Source organism: Ahaetulla prasina, chromosome 4 (genome assembly GCF_028640845.1).
Source record: "Ahaetulla prasina isolate Xishuangbanna chromosome 4, ASM2864084v1, whole genome shotgun sequence".
NCBI classification, from domain to species: domain Eukaryota; kingdom Metazoa; phylum Chordata; class Lepidosauria; order Squamata; family Colubridae; genus Ahaetulla; species Ahaetulla prasina.
In genome coordinates this window covers 136,707,104-136,733,348 of record NC_080542.1, presented here as the reverse complement: position 1 = coordinate 136,733,348, position 26,245 = coordinate 136,707,104, and the positions used below count along the sequence as shown (strand labels likewise).

At 42.6% G+C, this 26,245-nt stretch overlaps 1 protein-coding gene across 2 annotated transcripts in view; it reads right to left on the bottom strand.

The window, feature by feature from the left end:
- ESYT2 (extended synaptotagmin 2) overlaps window positions 1-21,394 on the bottom strand; it is an 82,265-nt gene extending 60,871 nt beyond the window's left edge. For both annotated transcript variants that reach the window (XM_058179752.1, XM_058179753.1), the window contains exon 1: window positions 20,966-21,394. In XM_058179752.1, the coding sequence (XP_058035735.1) occupies window positions 20,966-21,298 (333 nt within the window). In that variant the 5' untranslated portion in view covers window positions 21,299-21,394. The remainder of the gene's footprint in view (window positions 1-20,965) is intronic.
- Window positions 21,395-26,245: the final 4,851 nt, after the last annotated feature.

Genomic DNA, 26,245 nt, shown 5'->3' with positions numbered 1-26,245 from the left:
TGAAGGGTAGCTGTATTGTTGGTAGTGTTAAATAGTTTAACATCATCAGCGAAGAGAACACAATTATTTATAATATGGTCACAGAGATCATTAATGTATAATATGAAGAGTGTTGGTCCAAGAACACTGCCTTGGGGAACGCTGCTATTGATACGAACAGGATTTGATAGGACACTGCCTATTTTGACCACTTCTTGTCTGTTTGATAGGAATGCTCTTATCCAATTGTGGAGGGGTCCAGAGATGCCATAGGATTTTAGTTTAAGGAGAAGTTTGTCATGTACCACAGAGTCAAAAGCTTTACAGAAGTCTATGTAAATTGCATGTATTGTTTTGCCTTGATCAAGATTTGTAGTCCATATGTTTTTGCAGTGTAGAAGTTGTAAATTACAGGATAAATTTTATTACAGTGAATGGCAATACAATATTTAAATTAATGCCACAATAAATTTTGGGTCACATTACTAGATTTTTAAACATCCATAAGTTATACTTGCTATTAGTGTGTAAGTTCATTGTTTCTGGGACTACGGGTACTGCTAATTTTCAAAAATAGAAATTCCTCTTTAACAAGACAATGTAACAATGACTGAGATGGATTTTCCCCCCAATATTTTATTTTTCCACAACTATTCTCCCACTACAAATCACTATTGATGTAAATCTGATGCAAATCCCTCCAATTTGCATCAGAACAGTTCCTATGCAAATTACTTTCTGAGAATTATCCCATGCAACTTGCCATGTGAAATAAAAATAAAAGGGAATAAATCATGGTACAATGTTTCTTTTGATGCAGGCCAAGACTGAGTTAGCCCTAATAGCAGCTATTTTATACTACTGCCTTATGTCCAGGTTGTTGTCAATGTCTATAACAAAGTCCTTATTCTGCTTTTATTTGGCACTGGGGAGGCTGTACCTGCACACCTGTGTGCAGTTCTACTGCACACAGGTGTGCAGATTTCCTACTGTATTTCTAGGAGGTATAACTATATATCTACTATATTGACAAGTTTGAACAAGTTCAGAGGAAGGCAACAAAAAAGATACAGGAGCCTCAATGGGATTAGAATCCAAAGGGATTACCCCGTCCACCTGCACCAGGAAAATAGGCCCGCTACAGACCTCATTTGCTAAAGAATTCAGGTGAATGAGGTCAAGGAGAGGAACTTTTTCTGCTGTGATCCAGACCCTGTAAAACACTCTACCACTAGAGGTGAGAACTGCTCCGGCTCTTTTGGCCTTCCAAGAGGGAATTTAAAATTGGTTCTGCTGGTTGGCTTGGAGCCACAAGGGAGGCGTTCACAGATGAAGGTGGTTGACCGGGTAAGAAGACCTTATCTCCATTCTGTCCATCTCCTTGGGGTTTTTTTTTTTGGGGTATAGTTTAGATTTTTAATGTGCATATTTTTAGAACTGTAATTTTTTTTCTATTTACCTGTTTATGTTCTGTAAACCTCCCAGACTTGCCCTATTGGGGAGATGGGCAAAGTATGTAACAAACAAATAAGTAAATTTGGGACATGCCTCATGCAGGCAGGCTGAAGTAATGTTGGATGTTCATTTGGAGAGGAAGACCACTTAGTGTACGGTTATTACTTAATAGCCTAAACTTTTATATTTAAGAGCTAACCATAGTTTAGTTAAGCACAGATACCTGCTGTAAACCAGGAATGGATAGATCTTCTCCACAATTATCTATTCCCAATCTGGTCTTCAGGTTTTCAGTCATCCATTGTCATTATCATATTGCTGGTTGTTCTCTTACCTTTCACTTTTTGCTGAATTATATACGATTCACACTTAGACTTATATACCGCTTCACAGTGCTTTACAGACATCTCAAAGTGGTTTACAGAGCCAGCGTTTTGCTCCAACAGTCTGGGTCCTCATTTTACCAACTTCTAGAAGGATGGAAGGCTGAGTCAACCTTGAGCCACTCATTCCTGGAGTAAGCAGTGAATAGACTAGTCAACACAAGTAGCTCTTTCCATATGCATGTTATCATTTCTACTTTGAGGAAGAACTGCACTAATTATTCTATGACCCATTTCCTTCCTTTCTTGGCTATCCATGGTGTTCACAGGAGTCTTTTACAACACCAAAGTTCAAAACTATCAATATACTGGTTTTAGATCCTTCAGTCCAATTATATTTTCCTCTCACTATTTCCAACTTTGACATTCCTTCGTTTCTTATATCCTGAGTAATAAACATTATGATCTCCTGAGATGTGTAATTCTGTATCAGTTTGATGAAGTCTAGGATTTCAATATGTAATTGATTCTTTTCATCTTTTATTGACCTTTCCCATGTTCATGTTTATTAGATTTTATATTCATACTGTGGTTCTTTCTCTCCAGTTTCATGGCAATATCATAAATAATATCCTCAAGTCTTTAATCTACCCATGCCATAATAATCCTTAAAGACCCTTATTTCTTCTGTGCAGTATGAAATGACGCCTTTGCCACTATCATTAAAATGATAACCCACTTCCAATGCAGATAATCTTCTACACTGCTTCTTTATATTGCCCTATCATAAATGGCCAAGAAGCTGAATTGAACCTTCTTTGGACTATATTATCCTTGTTGCACTCCCAGTTTTCGAGAAGAATAGTACAAATAATTTGAAAAATGCATTGCATATAAGGTTGAGAGTATCTTGGCGACATTTTGACGAGGTCTCACTCATCATCTTCAGGCTGGTGCTTTTGGCTTCATGCTTGTTCGAGCAAAGCGTGGTCGGAGCTGCTGTCTCTCTATAAATACTGGTGGGGAGGTGGGGAGTGTTGCTGTGAGCGGGTTGGTTGGCTGTGTGATTGTATCTTGATTGGTAGATGGAGTGGGTGTTTGCAGATTGGTCGGCTGTTTCGTTGCATCCTGTGTGGGTGTGGTCCTAGTCTTCTGTTCCTGAGCTTTGGTGTTGTGGCCTCTGGAGTTCTGTGATGTGATGTCTTGAGCAGATGGCTGTGATGCAGCATCCTGGGTTTTGGTTTGGCTCCGAGTCTGAGGTCTTGTCATGTGTTCCTGGTGTGTCAGCTTGCTTTGTGTGGGGATCAGAGGGGGGCGCAGCAGCCAGCGGTGCCAGCATGCTCTGGCTTCTGGATGATGGTTGTGTTTCATCTGTGGGATGGATTTGGTTTTGAATCTGGTGAGGATGATTGGTGATGGTGTTGTGTGTTATCCTGGGTCCAGTGTCAATTTTTGTGGCTGGGACTCGTTTGTTGACTAAGGCTAGTTTCCAATGTCTGATAGGTGGGAGGTGTCGTCCTGTTTGTTCATGCTGTGGGGGTGTTTCTCTATTTCGATGGCTTCCATAATTATTCTCTTGTTATAGTGTTCAGTTTTGGAGATTAATTTGGTTCCTTCAAAATCAATTTCATGTCCTGTGGTTTTAAGGTGCTAGAAAAAGGAGGAGGTTTTTTTCTTTTCTGACTGCGTTCTTGTGTTCTGCGATGCGTGCATTTATTCTCCTATTAATTTGTCCAATGTATGTGGCTGGGCAGATTTTGCATGGTATTTCATAGACTCCTTGGTTTTCTAGATGGATCTTATTTTTGGGGTTTCTTAAGATGTTGGCTATTTTTTTGGGTCTGTGAAGAAGGCTGTCTTGATGTAGTGTTTGTGGAGAGTTTTGCTGATTTTATCTATGGTGCCTTTGACATACGGGAGGAGGGCGATGCCATTGTCTTGTTCTGTGTCTTGGTTCTTGGAAGGTGTCTCCCTTTGGATTAGGCTGGTAATTGTGTTTCTTTGGAATCCGTTGGAGATTAATACGTTTGTGTGAGTGTGTAATTCAGTTTTCAGGTGGTCTTTGTCGGCTAGGCGTTTGGTTCTGGAGAAGAGAGTCTTGGCTACGGAGTTGATCTGTGCAGGGTGATGATGTGATTGTGCTTTAAGTAGCGGTTGGTGTGTGCCAATAAAATCAGACTTGAAGTCACCAATGTCCTCTGCTCCAGCAACCCACCCAGAAGCAACTTACACAAAGAAGAACAAAAAGCACTCACCGACTTGAGGAAAGACAATAATAATCATTCTCCCAGCAGACAAAGGCAACACCACAGTGGTGATGAACACATCGGACTACCAATCCAAACTATCCAACCTATTCTAAGACCCCGCTTACAAACCTCTAAACACAGACCCCACCACCTACTTGGAAAAAACCACCAAATCCAAAATAAAAGCCTCCCCCATCAGCGAAGAGATCCAGCAAAGAATCATCCCCAGAGAGAAGTCATCCAGATGCCCCAAGTTTTATGGCCTCCCCAAGATACACAAAGAAGGAATACTACTCAGACCCACAGTCAGCTCCATAGATTCACCTCTACAAAATCTCACCAAATTCCTTGCCAAACAACTTCAGCCCTACACAGAATCCATCACCACACACGTACAAAACTCATTCCACTTCATAGAAACAATAAAGAAACAAAACCTGCAACCCAGCGACCTACTCGTGAGCTTCAATGTCATTTCCCTCTGCACCAAAGTGCCTTTTAAAGAAGCCTTGACGGCTATCCAAAACAAATACAACCCCCCCCCCACAACCACATCATAGATCTAATCCACCACTGCCTACCCAACACACTACTTCATCCATAATGGACAAAGATACAAACAGATAGAAGGAGCACCCATGGGATCACCCCTCTCACCCGTCATAAGTTTATACAAACTTATACACGGAATACTTTGAAACCAATGCTTTAGATAAATCTGAACTCAAACCCAAACTCTGGCTTAGAAACGTAGATGACACTTTCGTAATTTGGCCACATGGAAAGGAGAAACTGGACAACTTCCTTACACATCTCAATCGCCTACACCCCAAAATACAATTCACTATGGAAATAGAAGCTAACGATCAACTCCCCTTTCTGGACCTCCTACCCTACAAAAACCACAACGGCTTCCTAGGACACACCATCTACCAGAAAAAAACACACACCAACTGCTACTTAAAGCACAATCACATCACCATCCTGCACAGATCAACTCCATAGCCAAGACTCTCATCTCCAGAACCAAACGTTTATCCGACAAAGACCATCTGAAAACTGAATTACACACTCTCACAAATGTATTAATCTCCCCGCCTCCCCACCAGTATTGATAGAGAGACAGCAGCTCTGACCACCAGCCTGAAGATGATGAGTGAGACCTCATCGAAATGTCGCCAAGATACTCTCAACCTTACACGGGAAAAGACCCGAATATGCCAAGACCTACCCGTGAAAACACATATGCAATATATTAGATTATTATTATAAACACTATATTGGCGACGTTTTGACGAAATCCCATTCGTCATCTTCAGGCTACGTGTTTAAAGCTTCATGCTTCTAGGACAAATGTGTGATCGCAGCTGTTTCTTCCTTTTAACTGCTAGTGGGGTTTGAACTGATTGGTTGGGAGCTTGGCTGTGTTCTGATTGGGTAGAGGTGTGTTCTGATTGGTTGGGGGTTTGGCTGTGCTCTGATTGGATGGTGGGGTTGGCTGTGCTCTGATTGGATGGGGGTGTGTTCTGTTTTGGGGGGCTTGGTGGTGCTCAGGTTGGTCTGAGATGCAGGGGGATTTGAGTTGGTGAACCGAATTGCTGTTGTTTGGCTTCGCATTCGTGGTCGTGCTACATCTACATGGTGGGTGTCAGTCTGCTGCATGTATGGATTGGAGGGTTTTGAAATGGCTAATGATGCAGCTGCTGTCTGGCTTCTTCAAACCCCTCCAATCCATACATGCAACAGACTGACACCCACTATGAAGATGTGGCACGACCACGAAAACGAAGCCAAACAGCAGCAATGCAGCTCACCAGCTCAAATCCCCCTGCAACTCAGACTAATCTGAGCACGGCCAAGCCCCCACCCAAACAGGACACACCCCCAGTCAATCAGAGCACAAAAAAACCCCCATCCAATCAGAGCACAGCCAAGCTCCCACCCAATCAGTTCAAACCCCCACTAGCAGTTAAAAAGGAAGAAACAGCTGCAATCACACATTGCCCCCAGAAGCACGAAGCTGAAGCCTGAAGATGACGAATGAGACTTCGTTGAAACGTCGCCAAGACACTTCCAATTTTATGCGGGAGAAAACCTGACCTACATACAAACACCCGCGAAAACCTCAGAAAACATGTATGTATATGTATATATATATTTTTTTTCTGAGGTTTTCGTGGGTGTTTGTATGTAGGTCTTTGGTTATTCGGGTTTTCTCCCGCGTAAAATTGGAGGTGTCTTGATGGATTGGAGGGTTTTGAAATGGCTAATGATGCAGCTGCTGTCTGGCTTCTGGGCCGTGGTCGTGCTTCATCATCGGTGTGGGTTTGAGTTTGCTTTCCGGGTGGATGTGTGGTGGTGACATGCTGTGTGGCACTCGTGTGGGAACATCAACCCCATTAACCAATTAGCAACACAGCCAACCAATCAGCTTGTAACAGCTAGGCCTGCAATTCAAAAGAACACCCCCACCACCAGTATTTATAGAGAAACAGCAGTTAGAATCCACACTTTGCTCACATAAGAACAAAGCCAAAGCCTGAAGATGATGGGTGCGATCTCATAGAAACGTTGGCTAAATACTTCCAAATTTACACGGAAAAGACCCGAAAATACCAAAACCTGCATACATATACCCGTGAAAACCTACGAAAACAAATATATATATATACATACCATGGACCAGAAGCCAGACCGTAGCTGCATCATTAGCCATTTCAAACACCTCCAATCCATACATGCAGCACTGACATCTACCATGAAGATGTAACACTACCACCAACGCAAAGCCAAATAACAGCAATGCAGCTCACCAACTCAAATCCCCCTGCAACTCAGACTAACCTGAGCACAATCGAGCCCCCACCCACACAATCCCAGCCAATCATAGCACAGCCAACCCCACCATCCAAGCAGAGCACAGCCAAGCCCCCAACCAATCAGAACACCTCCACCCAATCAGAACACAGCCAAGCTCCCAACCAATCAGTTCAAACCCCACTAGCAGTTAAAAGGAAGAAACAGCTACGATCACACATTGCTCCTAGAAGCATGAAGCAGAAGGCATCGGCCTGAAGATGACGGATGAGACTTTGTCGAAACATTGCCAAGACACTTCCAATTTTACGCGGGAGAAAACCTAAATAACCAAAGACCTACATATATATATATAGGTAGGTAGGTAGGTAGGTAGGTAGGTAGGTCGGTCGGTCGGTCGGTCTTTGGTTATTCGGGTTTTCTCCCGCGTAAAATTGGAGGTGTCTTGGCGACGTTTCGACGAAGTCTCATTCGTCATCTTCAGGCTTCAGCTTCGTGCTTCTGGGAGCAATGTGTGATCGCAGCTGTTTCTTCCTTTTTAACTGCTAGTGGGGGTTTGAACTGATTGGGTGGGAGCTTGGCTGTGCTCTGATTGGATGGGGGGTTTTTTGTGCTCTGATTGGCTGGGGTGTGTCCTGTGTTGGTGGGGGCTTGGTTGTGCTCAGATTAGTCTGAGTTGCAGGGGGATTTGAGCTGGGAAGCTGCACCACTGCTGTCCGGCTTCGTGTTCGTGGTCGTGCCACATCTTCACAGTGGGTGTCAGTCTGCTGCATGTATGGATCGGAGGGGTTTGAAATGGCTAATGTTGCAGCTGCGGTCTGGCTTCTGGTCCTTGGTCGTGCTTCATGATCAGTGTGGGTTTGGGTCTGCTCTCTGGGTGGACTTGTGGCAGTGACATCCTGTGTGGACCTCGTGAGTATGGGTCTTGTGTCATTCCTCATGTTAGGGACTCGTTTGTCAATAAGGGCGGGTTTCCAAATGGCTGGTAGGCAAGAGGTATCATCTCGTTTGTTCATGCTGTGTGGGCGTCTTGATGTTGTATTTGTGGAGGATCTGTGGAGATCTGTTTGAATAGCTGGCCTAGCTGTTTCAAGCTGATTGGTTGGCTGTGTTGCTAATTGGTTAATGGGGTTGATGTTCCCACACGAATGCCACACAGCATGTCACCACCACACATCCACCCGGAAAGCAAATTGAAACCCACACCGATGATGAAGCACGACCGCATACAAGACACTTCCAATTTTATGCGGGAGAAAACCTGAATAACCAAAGACCTACATACAAACATCCACGAAAACCTCAGAAAAAAATATATATATACATATACATACATGTTTTCTGAGGTTTTCGCGGGTGTTTGTATGTAGGTCTTTGGTTATTCAGGTTTTCTCCCGCATAAAATTGGAAGTGTCTTGGCGACGTTTCAACGAAGTCTCATTTGTCATCTTCAGGCTTCAGCTTCGTGCTTCTGGGGGCAATGTGTGATTGCAGCTGTTTTTTCCTTTTTAACTGCTAGTGGGGGTTTGAACTGATTGGGTGGGAGCTTGGCTGTGCTCTGATTGGATGGGGGGTTTTTTGTGCTCTGATTGACTGGGGGTGTGTCCTGTTTGGGTGGGGGCTTGGCCGTGCTCAGATTAGTCTGAGTTGCAGGGGGATTTGAGCTGGTGAGCTGCATTGCTGCTGTTTGGCTTCGTGTTCGTGGTCGTGCCACATCTTCATAGTGGGTGTCAGTCTGTTGCATGTATGGATTGGAGGGGTTTGAAGAAGCCAGACCGCAGCTGCAACATTAACCATTTCAAACCCCTCCAATCCATACATGCAGCAGACTGACACCCACTATGAAGATGTGGCACGACCACGAAGCCAAACAGCAGCAATGTGGCTCACCAGCTCTAATTCTCCTGCAACTCAGACTAATCTGAGCACGGCCAAGCCCCCACCCAAACAGGACACACTCCCAGCCAATCAGAGCACAAAAAAACCCCATCCAATCAGAGCACAGCCAAGCTCCCACCCAATCAGTTCAAACCCCCACTAGCAGTTAAAAAGGAAGAAACAGCTGCGATCACACATTGCTCCCAGAAGCACGAAGCTGAAGCCTGAAGATGACGAATGAGACTTTGTTGAAACGTCGCCAAGACACTTCCAATTTTACGCGGGAGAAAACCCGAATAACCAAAGACCTACACACAAACACACACACACACACACACATATATGTTTTCTGAGGTTTTCACGGGTGTTTGTATATAGGTCTTTGGTTGTTCGGGTTTTTTCCCGTGTAAAATTGGAAGTGTCTTGGCGACGGTTCAACGAAGTCTCATTCGGCATCTTCAGGCTTCAGCTTCGTGCTTCTGGGGGCAATGTGTGATTGCAGCTGTTTTTTCCTTTTTAACTGCTAGTGGGGGTTTGAACTGATTGGGTGGGAGCTTGGCTGTGCTCTGATTGGATGGGGGGTTTTTTGTGCTCTGATTGACTGGGGGTGTGTCCTGTTTGGGTGGGGGCTTGGCCGTGCTCAGATTAGTGTGAGTTGCAGGGGGATTTGAGCTGGTGAGCTGCATTGCTGCTGTTTGGCTTCGTGTTCGTGGTCGTGCCACATCTTCATAGTGGGTGTCAGTCTGTTGCATGTATGGATTGGAGGGGTTTGAAGAAGCCAGACCGCAGCTGCAACATTAACCATTCAAACCCTCAATCCATACATGCAGCAGACTGACACCCACTATGAAGATGTGGCACGACCACGAAGCCAAACAGCAGCAATGTGGCTCACCAGCTCTAATTCTCCTGCAACTCAGACTAATCTGAGCACGGCCAAGCCCCCACCCAAACAGGACACACTCCCAGCCAATCAGAGCACAAAAAAACCCCATCAATCAGAGCACAGCCAGCTCCCACCAATCAGTTCAAACCCCACTAGCAGTTGGAAGAAACAGCTGCGATCACACATTGCTCCCAAACCTGAAGCTGAAGCCTGAAGATGACGAATGAGACTTTGTTGAACGTCGCCAAGACACTTCAATTTTATGCGGGAGAAAACCGAATAACCAAAGACCTACACACAAACACACACACACACACACATATATGTTTTCTGAGGTTTTCACGGTGTTTGTATATAGGTCTTTGGTTGTTCGGTTTTCTCCGTAAAATTGAAGTGTCTTGGCGACGCTTCAACGAAGTCTCATTTGTCATCTTCAGGCTTCAGCTCCGTGCTTCTGGGGCAATGTGTGATTGCAGCTGTTTTTCCTTTTAACTGCTAGTGGGGTTTGAACTGATTGGGTGGGAGCTTGGCTGTGCTCTGATTGGATGGGGGTTTTTGTGCTCTGATTGACTGGGGTGTGTCCTGTTTGGGTGGGGGCTTGGCCGTGCTCAGATTAGTCTGAGTTGCAGGGGATTTGAGCTGGTGAGCTGCATTGCTGCTGTTTGGCTTCGTGTTCGTGGTCGTGCCACATCTTCATAGTGGGTGTCAGTCTGTTGCATGTATGGATTGGAGGTTTGAAGAAGCCAGACCGCAGCTGCAACATTAACCATTTCAAACCCCCCAATCCATACATGCAGCAGACTGACACCCACTATGAAGATGTGGCACGACCACGAAGCCAAACAGCAGCAATGTGGCTCACCAGCTCTAATTCTCCTGCAACTCAGACTAATCTGAGCACGGCCAAGCCCCCACCCAAACAGGACACACTCCCAGCCAATCAGAGCACAAAAAAACCCCATCCTATCAGAGCACAGCCCAGCTCCCACCCAATCCGTTCAAACCCCACTAGCAGTTGGAAGAAACAGCTGCGATCACATTGCTCCCAAACCTGAAGCTGAAGCCTGAAGATGACGAATGAGACTTTGTTGAAACGTCGCCAAGACACTTCCAATTTTACACGGGAGAAAACCCGAATAACCAAAGACCTACACACAAACACACACACACACACACACATATATGTTTTCTGAGGTTTTCACGGGTGTTTGTATATAGGTCTTTGGTTGTTCGGGTTTTCTCCCGTGTAAAATTGGAAGTGTCTTGGCGACGTTTCGACGAAGTCTCATTCGTCATCTTCAGGCTTCAGCTCCGTGCTTCTGGGAGCAATGTGTGATCGCAGCTGTTTCTTCCTTTTAACTGCTAGTGGGGGTTTGAACTGATTGGGTGGGAGCTTGGCTGTGCTCTGATTGGATGGGGGTTTTTTTGTGCTCTGATTGGCTGAGGGTGTGTTCTGTGTTGGTGGGGGCTTGGTTGTGCTCAGTTTAGTCTGTGTTGCAGGGGGATTTGAGCTGGTGAGCTGCATAGCTGTTGTTTGGCTTTGTGGTCGTGCTACATCTTCATAGTGGGTGTCAGTCTGTTGCATGTATGGATTGGAGGGGTTTGAAATGGCTAATGTTGCAGCTGCGGTCTGGCTTCTGGTCCTTGGTCGTGCTTCATGATCAGTGTGGGTTTGGGTCTGCTTTCTGGGTGGATGTGCGGTGGTGACATCCTGTATGGACCTCGTGAGTGTGGGTCTGGTGTCATTCCTCGTGTTAGGGACTCGTTTGTCAATAAGGGCGGGTTTCCAAATGGCTGGTAGGCGGGAGGTGTCATCTCGTTTGTTCATGCTGTGTGGGCGTTTTTCTATCTCGATGGCTTCTCTGATTATTCTGTTGTTAAAGTGTTCAGTTTTGGCGATAGTTCTGGTCTTTTTAAAGTCAATATCATGTCCTGTGACTTTAAAGTGTTGGACCAGGGAAGAAGTTGGTTCCTCTTTTTTGAATGAGTTCTTGTGTTCTTCAATGCGTGCACTTATTCTTCTGTTGGTTTGTCCAATGTATGTGATGGGGCAGGCGGTGCATGGGATTTCATATACCGTATATACTCGAATATAAGCCGATCCGAGTATAAGCCGAGGTCCCCAATTTTACCCCAAAAACTGGGGTAAACTGGGGACTCGAGTATAAGCCGAGGGTGGGAAATGAGGCACCTACGGTTGAAACCCTCCCTCCCTCAGCTGAGAAGGCTGGCGGCTCCCCCGCCCCGCCCTCTCACTGCACCGGCAGGGCTTCCGTCCGGTAAAATGTGAAAAAAAGAAAGAAAAAAAACTCGAGTATAAGCCGTATATACTCGAGTATAAGCCGAGGGGCTTTAAAAAAAAAAAAACCTCGAGTATAAGCCGTATAGACCCGAGTATAAGCCGAGGGGACGTTTTTCAGCACAAAAAACGTGCTGAAAAACTCGGCTTATACTCGAGTATATACGGTACTCCTTGATTTTCTAACTCAATTTTGTCTTTGGGGTTTCTTAGGATGGTGGATATTTTTCTGTTTGTGCAGAATGCTGTCTTGATGTTGTGTTTGTGGAGGATCTTGCTGATTCTGTCTGTGGTGCCTTTTATATATGGGAGGAGGGCTGTGCCATTTTCTTGTTCTCTGTCTTGGATTTTAGCGGGGGGGTTCTTTTTGGATTAGCTTGGTAATCTTATTTGTTTGGAATCCATTGGATGTTAGTACGTTAGTGAGAGTGTCTAGTTCGGGTTTTAGGTGTTGTTCATCAGCTAAGCATTTTGTTCTGGAGATGAGTGTCTTGGCTACGGAGTTGATCTGTGCTGGGTGGTGGTGTGAGAGTGCGTGCAGATAGCGGTTTGTGTGTGTTTTCTTCTGGTAGATGGTGTGTCCTAGGGAGCCATTGGGTTTTCTGTAGACTAAGACATCCAGGAAGGGAAGTTGGTTATTAACTTCTGTTTCCATGGTGAACTGTATTTTGGGGTGTAGGCTATTGAGGTGTGTGAGGAAGTTGTCAAGTTTTTCTTTCCCGTGTGGCCAGATTATGAAGGTGTCGTCTACATATCTGAGCCAGAGTTTGGGTTTGTGATCAGATTTTTCTAGAGCTTGGGTTTCAAAGTGTTCCATGTAGAGATTGGCAATGACAGGTGAGAGGGGTGATCCCATGGGTGCTCCTTGTACTTGTTTGTATTTTTGTCCATTATAGATGAAGTATGTGTTGGATAGGCAGTGGTTGGTCAGATCTAGGATGTGCTTGGGGGGGGGTTATATTTGTTTTGGATAGCTGTCAAGGCTTCTTTGATTGGCACTTGGGTGAAGAGGGGTATGACATCAAAGCTCACAAGTAGGTCGCTGGGCTGTAAGTTTTGTTTCTTTATGATCTCTATGAACTGGAATGAGTTTTTTACGAATCCATCACCTCACACGTAACATTAGCCATTTCAAACCCCTCCAATCCATACATGCAGCAGACTGACACCCACTATGAAGATGTAGCACGACCACAAAGCCAAACAACAGCTATGCAGCTCACCAGCTCAAATCCCCCTGCAACACAGACTAAACTGAGCACAACCAAGCCCCCACCAACACAGGACACACCCCCAGTCAATCAGAGCACAAAAAAACCCCCATCCAATCAGAGCACAGCCAAGCTCCCACCCAATCAGTTCAAACCCCCACTAGCAGTTAAAAGGAAGAAACAGCTGCGATCACACATTGCTCCCAGAAGCACGAAGCTGAAGCCTGAAGATGACGAATGAGACTTCGTCGAAACGTCGCCAAGACTCTTCCAATTTTACACGGGAGAAAACCCGAACAACCAAAGACATATATATATATATATATGTTTTCTGAGGTTTTCGCGGGTGTTTGTATGTAGGTCTTTGGTTATTCGGGTTTTCTCCCGCGTTGCTCCCAGAAGCACAAAGCTGAAGCCTGAAGATGACGAATGAGATTTCGTCGAAACGTCGCCAAGACACTTCCAATTTTACGCGGGAGATATATATTTGTTTTCTGAGGTTTTCGCGGGTGTTTGTATGTAGGTCTTTGGTTATTCGGGTTTTGCTCCCAGAAGCATTTTTTACGAATCCATATATATATATATATATGTATGTATATGTATGTATATGCATGTATATGTATATGTATGTATATATGTATGTATACATATACATATACATATATATGTATATTTGTTTTCATAGGTTTTCACGGGTAAAGGTATGTAGGTTTTGGCATATTCGGGTCTTTTTCCCATGTAAGGTTGAAAGTATCTAGGCCTACCTACTTTCAACCTTACACGGGAAAAGACCCAAATATGCACCTGGTCTGCTCCAATATGGGAGGGAGCATACTGTTTCCCTTTCGCCTTTCAACTCCAATCCAGGCGCCCTCAAGCTGTCACTTTCACAACAACTATTTTGTACCAAATTTGTGTTTGCTGATAAAGAAATAAAGGGAAGCAGTATGCTCCCGCCCATATTGGGGCAGGCGAAGTGCTTCGACAGAAAAACACGTAGTCTCAACAAAAAACATTTAAGTATCTCCCCCGGCTCAGCTGATAATGGAAGAACTTGTGGCTCAGAGGTAAATACAACTGCCTAATATGCATGCAGCCCAAGTTTGAATCCGAGTAAGGGTATGGCTAGTTGATGAGAGCTAAATAGCTTGAAATAGATCTACTAGCCTCCCAAACGCGAAAAAATCAGTAGTTTCATATATATAGAAATATATATAGATATATATGAATCTGCTGATTTTTTCTTCTTTCCTTCACATCATTTCTCTTTTGGCTTTATAAGCCAAGGACAGGATTCAACTTTTCCTCCCAATTAATCTACACGCTACTAAAAATCTCAAGTGTTATCTATTTGTAACCTTCAGTTAATCAAAACAGTGGATTCCAGAGCAAACACTTTTGAATCAAGCTACCGTAAATGTGCTAATTTAAAGCAAGTGTCCAAATCTAAGCCACATTACTCTCATAGAATTGAAATTTCAAGGACCTACAGACTTCTATTCCCAGACTTGTAGCCACTATAGTACTGCTGTTACTGGTCATGTGATCATAAGTTCCAATGTTCCCTGTCAGTTTCCCACCAGAAAAGTCAATGGAAAGCTGACAGGAAATTGGAAGTCACTCCTGCCAACAGTTTTTTGTCCACCAATGATCATTCTGTTTATTTTTTAACAGAAGTAAATATTGACGAAGGACGTTCCAATGGGTAGAAGGTTGTCTTGTTATATATAAACTGCTCTAACAGCTTTGTTTGAATAAAAAGTTTGATAATTGTCCTTTTTTTGAGTTTTTATGTATAACTAATATGACCATTTAAGAAAAGTACATTGAATTTGACCTAAAAATAGAACTAGATGATATATTCCAAGTTATTTTTAAATTTTTGTTTTCCAGAAATTTTGTCAAAACATCCTTTTCTTCTGCCTTGCCTATATTATATTATTATATTATTAGCCTATATTATAGGCTGCAAACAATGTGACAATTATATAACTTAACATTCTCCTTTAACAGTTCCTCAAGGCATTCAGCCTGACAATATCACACATCTTAACATCTCATACTAACTATGCTACATAAAGAGTGCATAAATAAACATGATTAAAACTGTATTTGCATATTTATACCTTTGAGTATTTGAGCTCTTCTGGCATTAGTTTCGAAGATAGTAGCTAAACCCGTTCTCATGTATGCTGTTAATTTTTTGTAAATTAATATGTCAAGGGAATAGATTATGTTTACTCAGCTGATCTTCAGATACAGAGCCCTTCTCAATATAATGCTTCCAAGCCATGAATTATTCATTCTGTATGCACTGACTATATTTTTGTACCCTAAATGTAATTCCTAACATTTCTCCTTGTTAAAAGTTACTCTGTTCCTCTCAGTGCAGTCTCATAATCTGTCCAGATTAGACCGCAACCTTATTCTGTCATCCTAGGTGTTGGTCAGATTCCTCCAATTGTAGTTGTAGCTCATCTATGAATCTGATAAGCAGCTCATCAATCCCAATATTTGGGCCATTAATAAACATGTGGCTCCAAGACACATTTCCCTGGTTACCACTCTCCAACTTGCGGTAAAGCAAACAATCCTGATTCTAAGTGCAGTTAGTCCGCCAATCATGGATCCACCTTTCATAATACTATCCAAATTAAGTTTTAACAGCTTGTTTATAAAATATTATTTGAAATCTTGACTGAAATGAAATAATTATATATATGGTACTCCACTACCATAATTATCTTACCAAAGAAGATAATTTTTTCTTATATGACCTATTTTTGACAAAGCCATGATGAAACTTACCAATCACTATTTACAAGTTTACAAATGACATGCTTATTATCTGCTCTAGTGTAACATCTTGCTAGATATTAATGTTAAGCTAGGTTGACTGGTCAATAATTATTGAATCCTTTTTTTTTTTTTTTTAAGAAAGGACCATTTTTGCTCCTCATGAGTCTTCTAAAGTGCAAAGATTGACAACAGTCCTTCCACCAGAAACTTCACTGTTGAGAGGTACCTCTCAAGACCTGGGAACAAGACATTCAAAATGGCTTCTTTACCACATTCTTTACTGATTTAAACTTTCCCTCTGAATATTCATTTAAAATCTATGCTACTCAATTATGGATTGGGAAAGATCCGATCTCTCCCCATGTACTTAATGTGCCTCTTCTCCCATCTTTCAATGGTATTTGTTAATTAATAATTCACTTAATTAAGTAAATGAATAAATAAATAAATATATCCTTTGGATGCAGAAGCAAAATAGCTGCTGACTTCCTTTGCCTTTTAGGTTTGGTCATCTGTTAAGATTTCTCCACTTGGACTGTAGATTTTCTTTCACCTTTCTCTTGCTACTGAATTATTTTGAAGAAACCTTCCTTGTGAGCCTGAGGCTATTTTTTGCCTTTGACTTCCTAACCTCATTTCTGAGCTTTCTTGGCTGTTTGCCTTACCCTCCATTTCATATAAGCATCTTCTTCAGCCTCAGCTCCTTCATAAGCTGCTTATTTAACTACACTGATTTGTTTTTAATGTCACTTAGTTTTCTTCCTCGCTGATACATTTGAGATTCACTATCCTTAATTTCCTTTTCAAGAAAGCCCAGCCAACTACAACACTTTTGCCTGTATTTAAGATTTTCAAGCCATAACAGCTTCCTCTTAGGTTATTAAAACCACATTTTCTAAAGGCCCACTCAAGCAGTCTGATTGACGATTGATGGACTTGAATGTCTTGAATATCTATGGAGATTATCAATCATCCTGCTCATGGTTGTCCCAAAGGTGCTTTTCAAAAGGCAAATGGGGGGGGGGATTTCCCCTCAAAAATATTTTGTTTCTCATCCAAGAACTGAAGAAGCTTCTTGGATGAAAAGAGAAACATTTTCAAGAAAAAAAAAACTAAGAAAATTCAGATACCTTTTGAAAAGCACCTTTGTGTAGAATTGAATGGGTTCCAGAAGAAATTGGGGGAGTTCCCAGGGCCTTTGCCACATAATTATGCTCACATCTTGGAACCATAAGATGGCTGAGGCTTTCGACCGGATCACATTCTGCTGCCTCTTATGACCCATCACTCCCGATACTCACCATGGTTTACAGAGAAGCTGCGGGTTCTGAAAATGACTGAGACACTGCTTAAACTAGAGCACCACTGGAGGAAAATGAGTGATGAAACCAACCAGATAGGGCTTAAAGCAGGGGCATGGCCCGCATGCCAGATGCATCACGCACTGGCCACGCCTATGCCTGGTTTAGTGAAGGGGACAAAAATCATGGTATGTCACATGACATTGCTGTGACGATGTGAGCTTGATACCCTTGGCTTAGTGCTACTATTAAGGCCTACCTCATGGCAATAAGAGCAGTGAAACACTTATTTCTCTACTTTTTTATGGTGTCCACAGAGTGTTACCTGGTTCAGGATCACTCAGTACCTCTTCAGAGCCATGTAAAGGAAGTTGTGGAACACCTGGTGAAAGTTGCTCAGATTTGTTCCCAGTTGGAACCCAGGTGTAGTACAGGCCCATGGGAGATGCCTGGGTAAAACTTCTACCTGGTTACTGGCAATAGTTTGATCCTTTGGACCTGACAAAGGGAAATCTTCAGTACTATAAGTGCACCATCCTGGTTGGTGAAAGCCTTCAGGACAATGGCAACCAGTTAAGTTTAGACAATGATAAATTCTTCACTGCAGGATGAGACATTTTCAAGATCTTTTAAGGAGGACCTGGTTTCCTCCCTCCTTAAAAAAAATCTCTTTACCCTAACTGTCTGGACAATTTCCATACAGTCTCCCATCTTCCCTTTTTAGCCAGATTCCAGGCCCAGTTATGTGACAGAAACAGCATTGGTCACACTTGTGAATGAGAGCTGTACCCCCCTTTTGGTCTTCCAAAAGGCCTTGAAGAGATGGCTGTGCCAACTAGCCTAGGACCCCAATAGGACTTTGGCGTTTTAGAAGTGGTTAATGGAATGCAGGTAGTCCTTGACTTATTCATTCCATTCATTTAGTGACTGTCTGAAGTTAAAACGACACTGAAAAGCGACTTACGACTGTTTTTCCCACCTACAACCAGTGCAGCATCCTCAGGATCATATGATCAAAATTTGGATGCTTGTTGGCAACTGGTTCATATTTATGACAGTTTCAGTCTTTTGGGGTCATTTGATCACCTTTGGCAAACTTCTAACAAGCAAAGTCAATGGGAAAGCCAGATACACTTAACTATGGCAAGAAAGGTTGTAAAATGGGACAAAATGCACTTAAAAATATCTTTCTTACTTACTTACCTGAAATTTTGCCCTCAATTATGATCGTAAGTCGAGGACTATTTATAAATAACATCCTACCTCCTTCCTATGCACCCTTTGTGCCCTCCCTTGCCATCCTGTTTAGTTAATTTTAAATGAATTTTAAATGTATTATCTTTATTTATCGTTTTAATGTTTTAATTTTAATTGACCGTCTGCAAGCCATCTAGATTAGTCTCTGGCAAGGTAGGTGGTATACAAGTTTAATAAATAAATAAATAATAAAATCCATTGTTTGATTTTTCTTTGAAAGCTTTTTGTAAAGTATAGGTATAGAGACCAGACCTCAGAACAAAGAGAACATGAACCACTCATAAAATTCTAATACTGAAGAAAAAGACGAGTAGCTTTGTTCCACTTCCAAATAAATTGACACAATGAGAGCAAAAAAATGACTCAGCTCTCAAAACAACCTCATCTAATCAGACAGGTCTGGAACCAATTCTGAATTGACACAAGGACCTCTTAGGGAGGGATATGATATATACTATTCTCAACCAGAACTGCTAGCCAAATATTATTTCCCTCTTTATACACGCTGTATACTCTGTAAAACAGGGGTCTCAAACTCGTGGCCTAAAGGCCAGATGCGTCACATGCTAGCCACACTCACCCCCGTTTTTAATGAAGGGGGGGAAGTTGAGATATATCACATGACAACATGAAAATGCGAGTTTGACACCCCGTAAAATATAAAACATGAATATCTATACAAAGACAGCTATGCACTCCTTCTTTACAGAGATAATCTGCTGCTGCTTATCACATTTGACTCTATCTTCTTCATCTCTTTTCTTGACAAGATATGTTTCAAAGAGAAAGTAGTTGCTCTGAACATTAGAATTTCATTTCATGAGCTACAGTTTGAGAATTTCATTAGTTCACTGTGACTGAACATTTTTTTTTTAAAAATTGCAAGCTGCCCAAACTGTAAACAATTCCAAATGTTTAATAATAGCATGAACAAATGTATATGTCATATTTAAGTTGTATTAATCTTTTAATATTAAAAAAAGCAAAAGCAATTCTTGAACTTTTTCTTACACAATAACGTTCCTAGTGACTGTTAGGGAAGACACACCCACTAATTACTCACATTTCATGCAGCTACTAAAAGAAGGGGAAAAGCAAGAGTCTGGAATAAAAACAGTTATTCAGAAAACTTATGAATTTCATGCTAATCTGCAGATCAACAGCCAGGTAGCTGAGATCAAACAGGTGTCATCCAAAGAATGTGCTGCATTTAAAAATAACTCCCATTTCCTTTTTCCACAACTTCAGAAGCAACATCTCTTTGGCATGGTTGGCTAATAGAATAAAGTTTACACATTATTTATGCATTTATTTATTCAATTTCTATAGCCCATCTCAGCCAACTGATTCTGGGTGGCTCACAATTGTATACTGTAGAGTGTGCAGACAAATCTCAAGACAACCCCCCCCCAGACAAATTTAACATCCTATGACACACATGAGGCAATAGTTCAATAATGCCTTAGTGCTCTTAACAAGGAACTCAGATGAAATAATATGTTGTATTTGACCTGAAAACAAAAAGACAACCAGAGAAAAGTTATTTATGAGGAAGGAAATAAATACTGGGAAAAAGCATGGTGTGATCCTCATTTCTAAGTATATTTGAAACCAAATATATAGTAGCCTGTCAGGCCCCTGCATGATTTCAATCACCCAATGATTGTTTTGTGGACATTAAGAGAAAAATAATACATCCATCCATTTCCTCTTACACCTCTGAAATAATGCAACCCCGAGTTATTTCTCCTTAGGACCACTCCCCTAACCTTTCCAACAGGGGGGTTGAGAGAGTTGATGACAAGCAAAGGCTTTTTCCAAGAGGCAGATTCACTTCCAGAAAAGGCCGGGGGGGGGGGGGGGGCGGTGTGGATCTTGTACCCAGAAGAGGCTGATTTAACTCCCATCAGCCTTTCCTAATTTTCAAACCCTCCAGACACGTTGACTGCCATCGTTTTCAACCCCAGGGAATAAATTCCAACGCAGGTTCAGGAATTCAAGAAAGCGGGGTTGGGGGAGGGAGGAGGAAAGGACAACTCTCACCCTCTTGGCATTGACCACCCACCCACCTGGTTAAAGCAAGGAAAGGCGTGGCTGCGCCTCCACCCGTGGGAGTGGGGGGGGGGGGGAAGAGAGTTCTTGTTGCTCTTGTTTCACCCTGTTTTTTAGCCAATTCGCCCAACTTTCCGCGTCCTGACGAGCGGAGTAGGCTGGCTTTTTCTGTGGGCTCGGCCCAAACCGTTGCTGAAGAACGACCCCAACCATCCCCACCACCCCACCCCACCCCACCCCGAGGCGACTAAAGGGGCAGAAACAGACCCTCAAGTGGGTTCCCCCTGGAGCCCGGATCCACTTTCCCTCGGGGAAGCCGCTCACCCCCCACAAATCGGAAGGCGGGCGGGCGGGCGAGGAAGGGCTAACTCCCCACAGACAATCCCGAGAGAGAGAGAGAGACACCCACCCACCCACCTGCCTGCCTGCCTGCCTGTCTGTCTGCCTGCCTTCACTCACCCAGGCGGGAAGGTCTCCCGTGGAGACGGTGAGCCTCACCGCCCGCTCCTCGTCTTGCAGGAAGGCGAGAGCCCGGCCCAGGCGGGAGCTCTTTCCGCCTCGGTGCCGCTGCACCCAGAAGAGACATAGCAAGGCAGCCAGGACCCAGCTGAAGCTCAGCCCCAGATAACCCAGCAGGTAGATGGGGAAGACCAGCGCGAAACTCCGCGCGAACTGCGACAGCAGCCCCGGCAGGTCGACACTGAGCATCGGCGGTGGCGGCTGAGGCGGCTCAGAATCGGGGCCCGGGCTGACCCCAGGGCCCGCGGGAGGCTGAGCCCCTGCGCCACTCATACTCTCCCCGCCGCTGTGGCCCCTGTCCGTGGAGCGGCTGCCGCTGAGGCGCTGTCGGAGGGCGGGAATCGAGGGAGGGCGCGGACAGGGCTGGCGGAGGCGTCTCCACGCACCTCCTCCCCTCCCTAAGCCCCGCCCCGCAGTTACTGAGGGACAACGCCGCCCCGCCCCCTCGCCCCGCCCTTCCTTCGGATACGCTCTTCCGGGTTCTGTGGGAGGCGGGGCTCGACGGGCTACGGAGCGAACCATTCGCGAGGGAGAGGGGAGGGTGGGGCTGCCAAGGATAGAAGGGAAAGCCCGACACGGAGAAGTTCCCTCTACTGCGACAGTTAGGCATTTCACCCTGGGTCAATTTCCTCCCGCCTTTCCCTAAATGTGCCTGTGCGTTTATGCGAGTTTGCTTGACCTGGGATTGTTAAAATTGTCGCTTTCTACCCGCTCTCGCTCTCTTGGGTCAGCCCGCCGTTTTTCAAACTTGGCAACTTTTCAGATGTGTGGACTTGGCTAGTGAATTGTGGGTGTTGAAGTCCACAGGTCCTAAATTTGTTTAAATTATAATGTAATTCGCTTGAGGATTACCATTTTAATTGAAATGTCTAAAAGTAATAGGAAACCTATTTTTTTCTCCCAGAATAATCACCCTATAAAAGGAGATTATTATATCTATTATATTTAATCTTTCTATCAAATTTTTGCATCACCCATCTCACGTAAGTGACTATTGGGAGTTCACAAACAACATAATAAAACAATATAAAACAAATGCACACTTAAAAACAAAAAGCAAAATTAAAATTTTACAAGTGAAAAGAGAAAAATGAACATTTAAAAGATTCTTCTAATCTTTTAAATGTTCATTTTTCTCTTTTCACTTGTAAAATTTTAATTTTGCTTTTTGTTTTTAAGGAACAACAGGCCCAAAATCATTGGGTGAGCTTTCATAGAAGACACTAGTAAGTGTGTCTTCTGGTGGTTCTTAGTATTCCATGAAGTATTCTCTTGGCTTGCTAACATTCCTGTCTAATATGGGGGGTTTCTTAGCTATTATTGCACAATAAATTTACTAGATTAAGCTAATTTTCTGCTTTCAGGGGATGCAGAAAAAATAATTGCTACCAACCTGCCTTCCATTGAGGACCTGTATACTGCACGAATCAAGAAGAGGGCCGTGAAAATATTTACAGATCCCTCACATCCAGGACATAAACTGTTTCAACTCCTACCCTCAAAACGACGCTATAGAGCACTGCACAACACAACAACTAGACACAAGAACAGTTTTTTCCCGAAGGCCATCACTCTGCTAAACAAATAATTCCCTCAATACTGTCGAACTATTTATTAAATCTGCACTACTATTAATCGTCTCATAGTTCCCATCACCAATCTCTTTCCACTTATGACTGTATGACTGTAACTTTGTTGTTGGCAATCCTTATGATTTATATTGCTATATTGACCATTAATTGTGTTGTAAATGTTGTACCTTGATGAAAGTATCTTTTCTTTTATGTACGCTGAGAGCATATGCACCAAGACAAATTCCTTGTGTGTCCAATCACACTTGGCCAATAAAATTCTATTCTATTCTATTCTATTCTATTCTATTCTATTCTATTCTATTCTATTCAATTAAAAAAATCCAGACAAAATGTAACTGGTTAGCATGTGCTTCCCAACACAATGTGAACCTGCAACGTAGCAGAATTATCACTTTTTGCTTAATCTTATAAAACTAAGCAAAAACTGGTTGCATGGGTAATAAGACTCTGGCAAATCAGTTCCATATTATTTCTAAGAAATATGAAATGCTCACAAGAAAGTCAATTCAATTTGATGGACGTTTTATTCCTGAAGTATTGTATGAGCTAATCATTGCTGGTTGTAAGCAACATTAGTTTGTGGTACAAAGATAGTCAATTCAGTTTATATTATTTAATTTGTTCTTACCCAGCTATTCTGATTTATATCACATTCTGATAAACTAACTGACTTAAAAGAAAGAGCAAATCCACTCGTTATTTGATCCTCCCAGATATCTTGAGACTACTATTCCCAGATCCAGCAGCAAGCAAATATTTTCCACATATTTGGAGGGTCCCAACTGAGGAAAATCGGATTCAAAATATTCAGAAAGGCTTGATGAATCCCCAGATAAATGGTTGTCTAATTAATTAATGTAGCCTTTTTTCCATTGTGGATCTGCATACAAATTACATTTATCAATTCTTAAATCCATGTTAATCCTTGGATTTTACTTAGAACAATTCTCTTCTCTGGAGGTTTATAATCCCAAATAATTTGATGCAAGGAAATTAATTTACAAAGTAATTAATTTGTAATTTATATGGCAAATTCATAAAGTAGCTGTATGAAGTTTATAATGTGTTACACTGCCTAGATTTAAATAACCTCTCAGAAACTGTGTTAACATAAATTTTAAAACAGATAAAAAAGACACATACTCATAAAGGAAAATAAAAATGTTCTTAGTCAGAAATTATTTTATTGACATCTTATGAATATAATCAATCACACTTGTCCAATAAAGAATTCTATTCTATTCTATTCTATTCTATTCTATTCTATTCTATTCTATTCTATTCTATATGTTCACACAACATAGTGGTTTAATTGTTGGCAGGATTCTCACAAAACAAAATCTATACAAATGCATTTTAAAACAAAGTAATAATTGCAAGCAAATAAAAATAGTGAAAATGGGATTATATTTTTTAAACTACTGAGTCAAGATATGTTGTGACTCATTGCCTAGCCAATGTCATTTTTGTGCAGTATACTGCACAAATCCAGACACTACAGGTTATCCTTGATTTGTTACCACAATATGTCTCTGCCCCTTAAGATCAACAAATAATGTGGAATCTGTTGTAGGAAAACTACATCATGGCTCATCATCAGCCAATTGTCAATGGGTTCCAAGCAGTTCAGTGGTGGGATACAAATTTTTTTACTACCGGTAAACCACAGTGGGCGTGGGTTGGTGGGCATGGCTTACCTTGGTGGGCATGACAGGGGAAGGATACTGTAAAATCTCCATTCCCACCCCTCTCCAGGGGAAGGTTAATGCAAAATCCCCATTTCCTCCCGATCAGCTGGGACTCGGGAGGCAGAGTATAGATAGGGTTGGGGCCAGTTAGAGGTGGTATTTACCGGTTCTCCGAACTACTCAGAATTTCCGCTACCGGTTCTCGAGATCTGGTCGGAACCTTCTGAATACCACCTCTGAAGCAGTTTCTGAATCTTTAGTTCTTGCAATAAATTCAAGCGATTGAAATCACAATCAGGACATCGCCAAAGCAGCTCTCCCAAAACAGTGCTTCATCTGTACTTTATTGTCAAAATGTTCTCAGGTTACTAATTCCAGGAATGATTGTTTATCTCATTTCTTTTTGTTTCCTGTCAATGTTCCTTCTTGCTTCAAACGCTCTACCATCATCCCAGTGCCGAAGAAGCCCACCATCAAGGAACTGAATGACTACAGACAAATTGCTTTAAAATCTGTAGTCATGAAAACCTTTGAAAGGCTAATGCTTTCCTACTTGAAAACCATCACGGATCTGCTGTTAGACCCCTTGCAATTTGCATACCGAGCAAATAGATCAACAAATGATGCTGTTAATATGGCTCTGCACTACATCCTACAACATCTTGAGTCTCCAAAGACCTATGCAAGGGTTCTTTTTGTAGACTTTAGTTCAGCATTCAATACCATCATTCCAGACATTCTTCTAACTAAGCTAAACCAGCTACAGGTACCGGAACAGACTTGTAAGTGGATCACAAGCTTCCTAACAAACAGGAAGCTGCAGGTGAAGCTAAGCAAGATCACATCAAATACCTGTACAATTAGCACAGGGGCCCCCCAAGGCTGTGTGCTCTCCCCACTTCTCTTCTCTCTGTATACCAATGACTGCCTCTCCAACGATCCATCTGTTAAACTACTGAAGTTCGCAGATGACACAACAGTGATTGGTCTCATTCGAGACAATGACGAATCCGCATATAGACGAGAGGTCGAACGACTAGCCTTGTGGTGCAACTAAAACAATCTGGAACTGAACACACTCAAAACCGTAGAAATGGTGGTAGACTTTAGGAGAAACCCTTCCATACTTCCACCTCTCACAATACTAGACAACACAGTATCAACAGTAGAAACCTTTAAATTTCTAGGTTCTGTCATATCGCAAGATCTCAAATGGACAGCTAACATCAAAAACATCATCAAAAAAGGACAACAAAGAATGTTCTTTCTGCGCCAACTCAGTAAGCTCAAACTGCCCAAGGAGCTGCTGATTCAGTTCTACAGAGGAATTATTGAGTCTGTCATTTGCACCTCTATAACTGTCTGGTTCGGTTCTGCAACCCAACAAGAAAGACACAGACTTCAGAGGATAATTAGAACTGCAGAAAAAGTAATTGCTACCAACCTGCCTTCCATTGAGGACCTGTATACTGCACAAATCAAGAAGAGGGCCGTGAAAATATTTACAGATCCCTCACATCCAGGACATAAACTGTTTCAACTCCTACCCTCAAAATGACGCTATAGAGCACTGCACAACAGAACAACTAGACACAAGGACAGTTTTCTCCCGAAGGCCATCACTCTGCTAAACAAATAATTGCGTCAACACTGTCAAACTATTTACTAAATCTGCACTACTATTAATCTTCTCATAGTTCCCATCACCAATCTCTTTCCACTTATGACTGTATGACTGTAACTTTGTTGCTGGCAATCCTTATGATTTATATTGATATATTGACCATCAATTGTGTTGTAAATGTTGTTCCTTGATGAACGTATCTTTTCTTTTATGTATACTGAGAGCATATGCACCAAGACAAATTCCTTGTGTGTCCAATCTCACTTGGCCAATAAAAAATTCTATTCTATTCTATTCTTCAGTACTTAGGCCA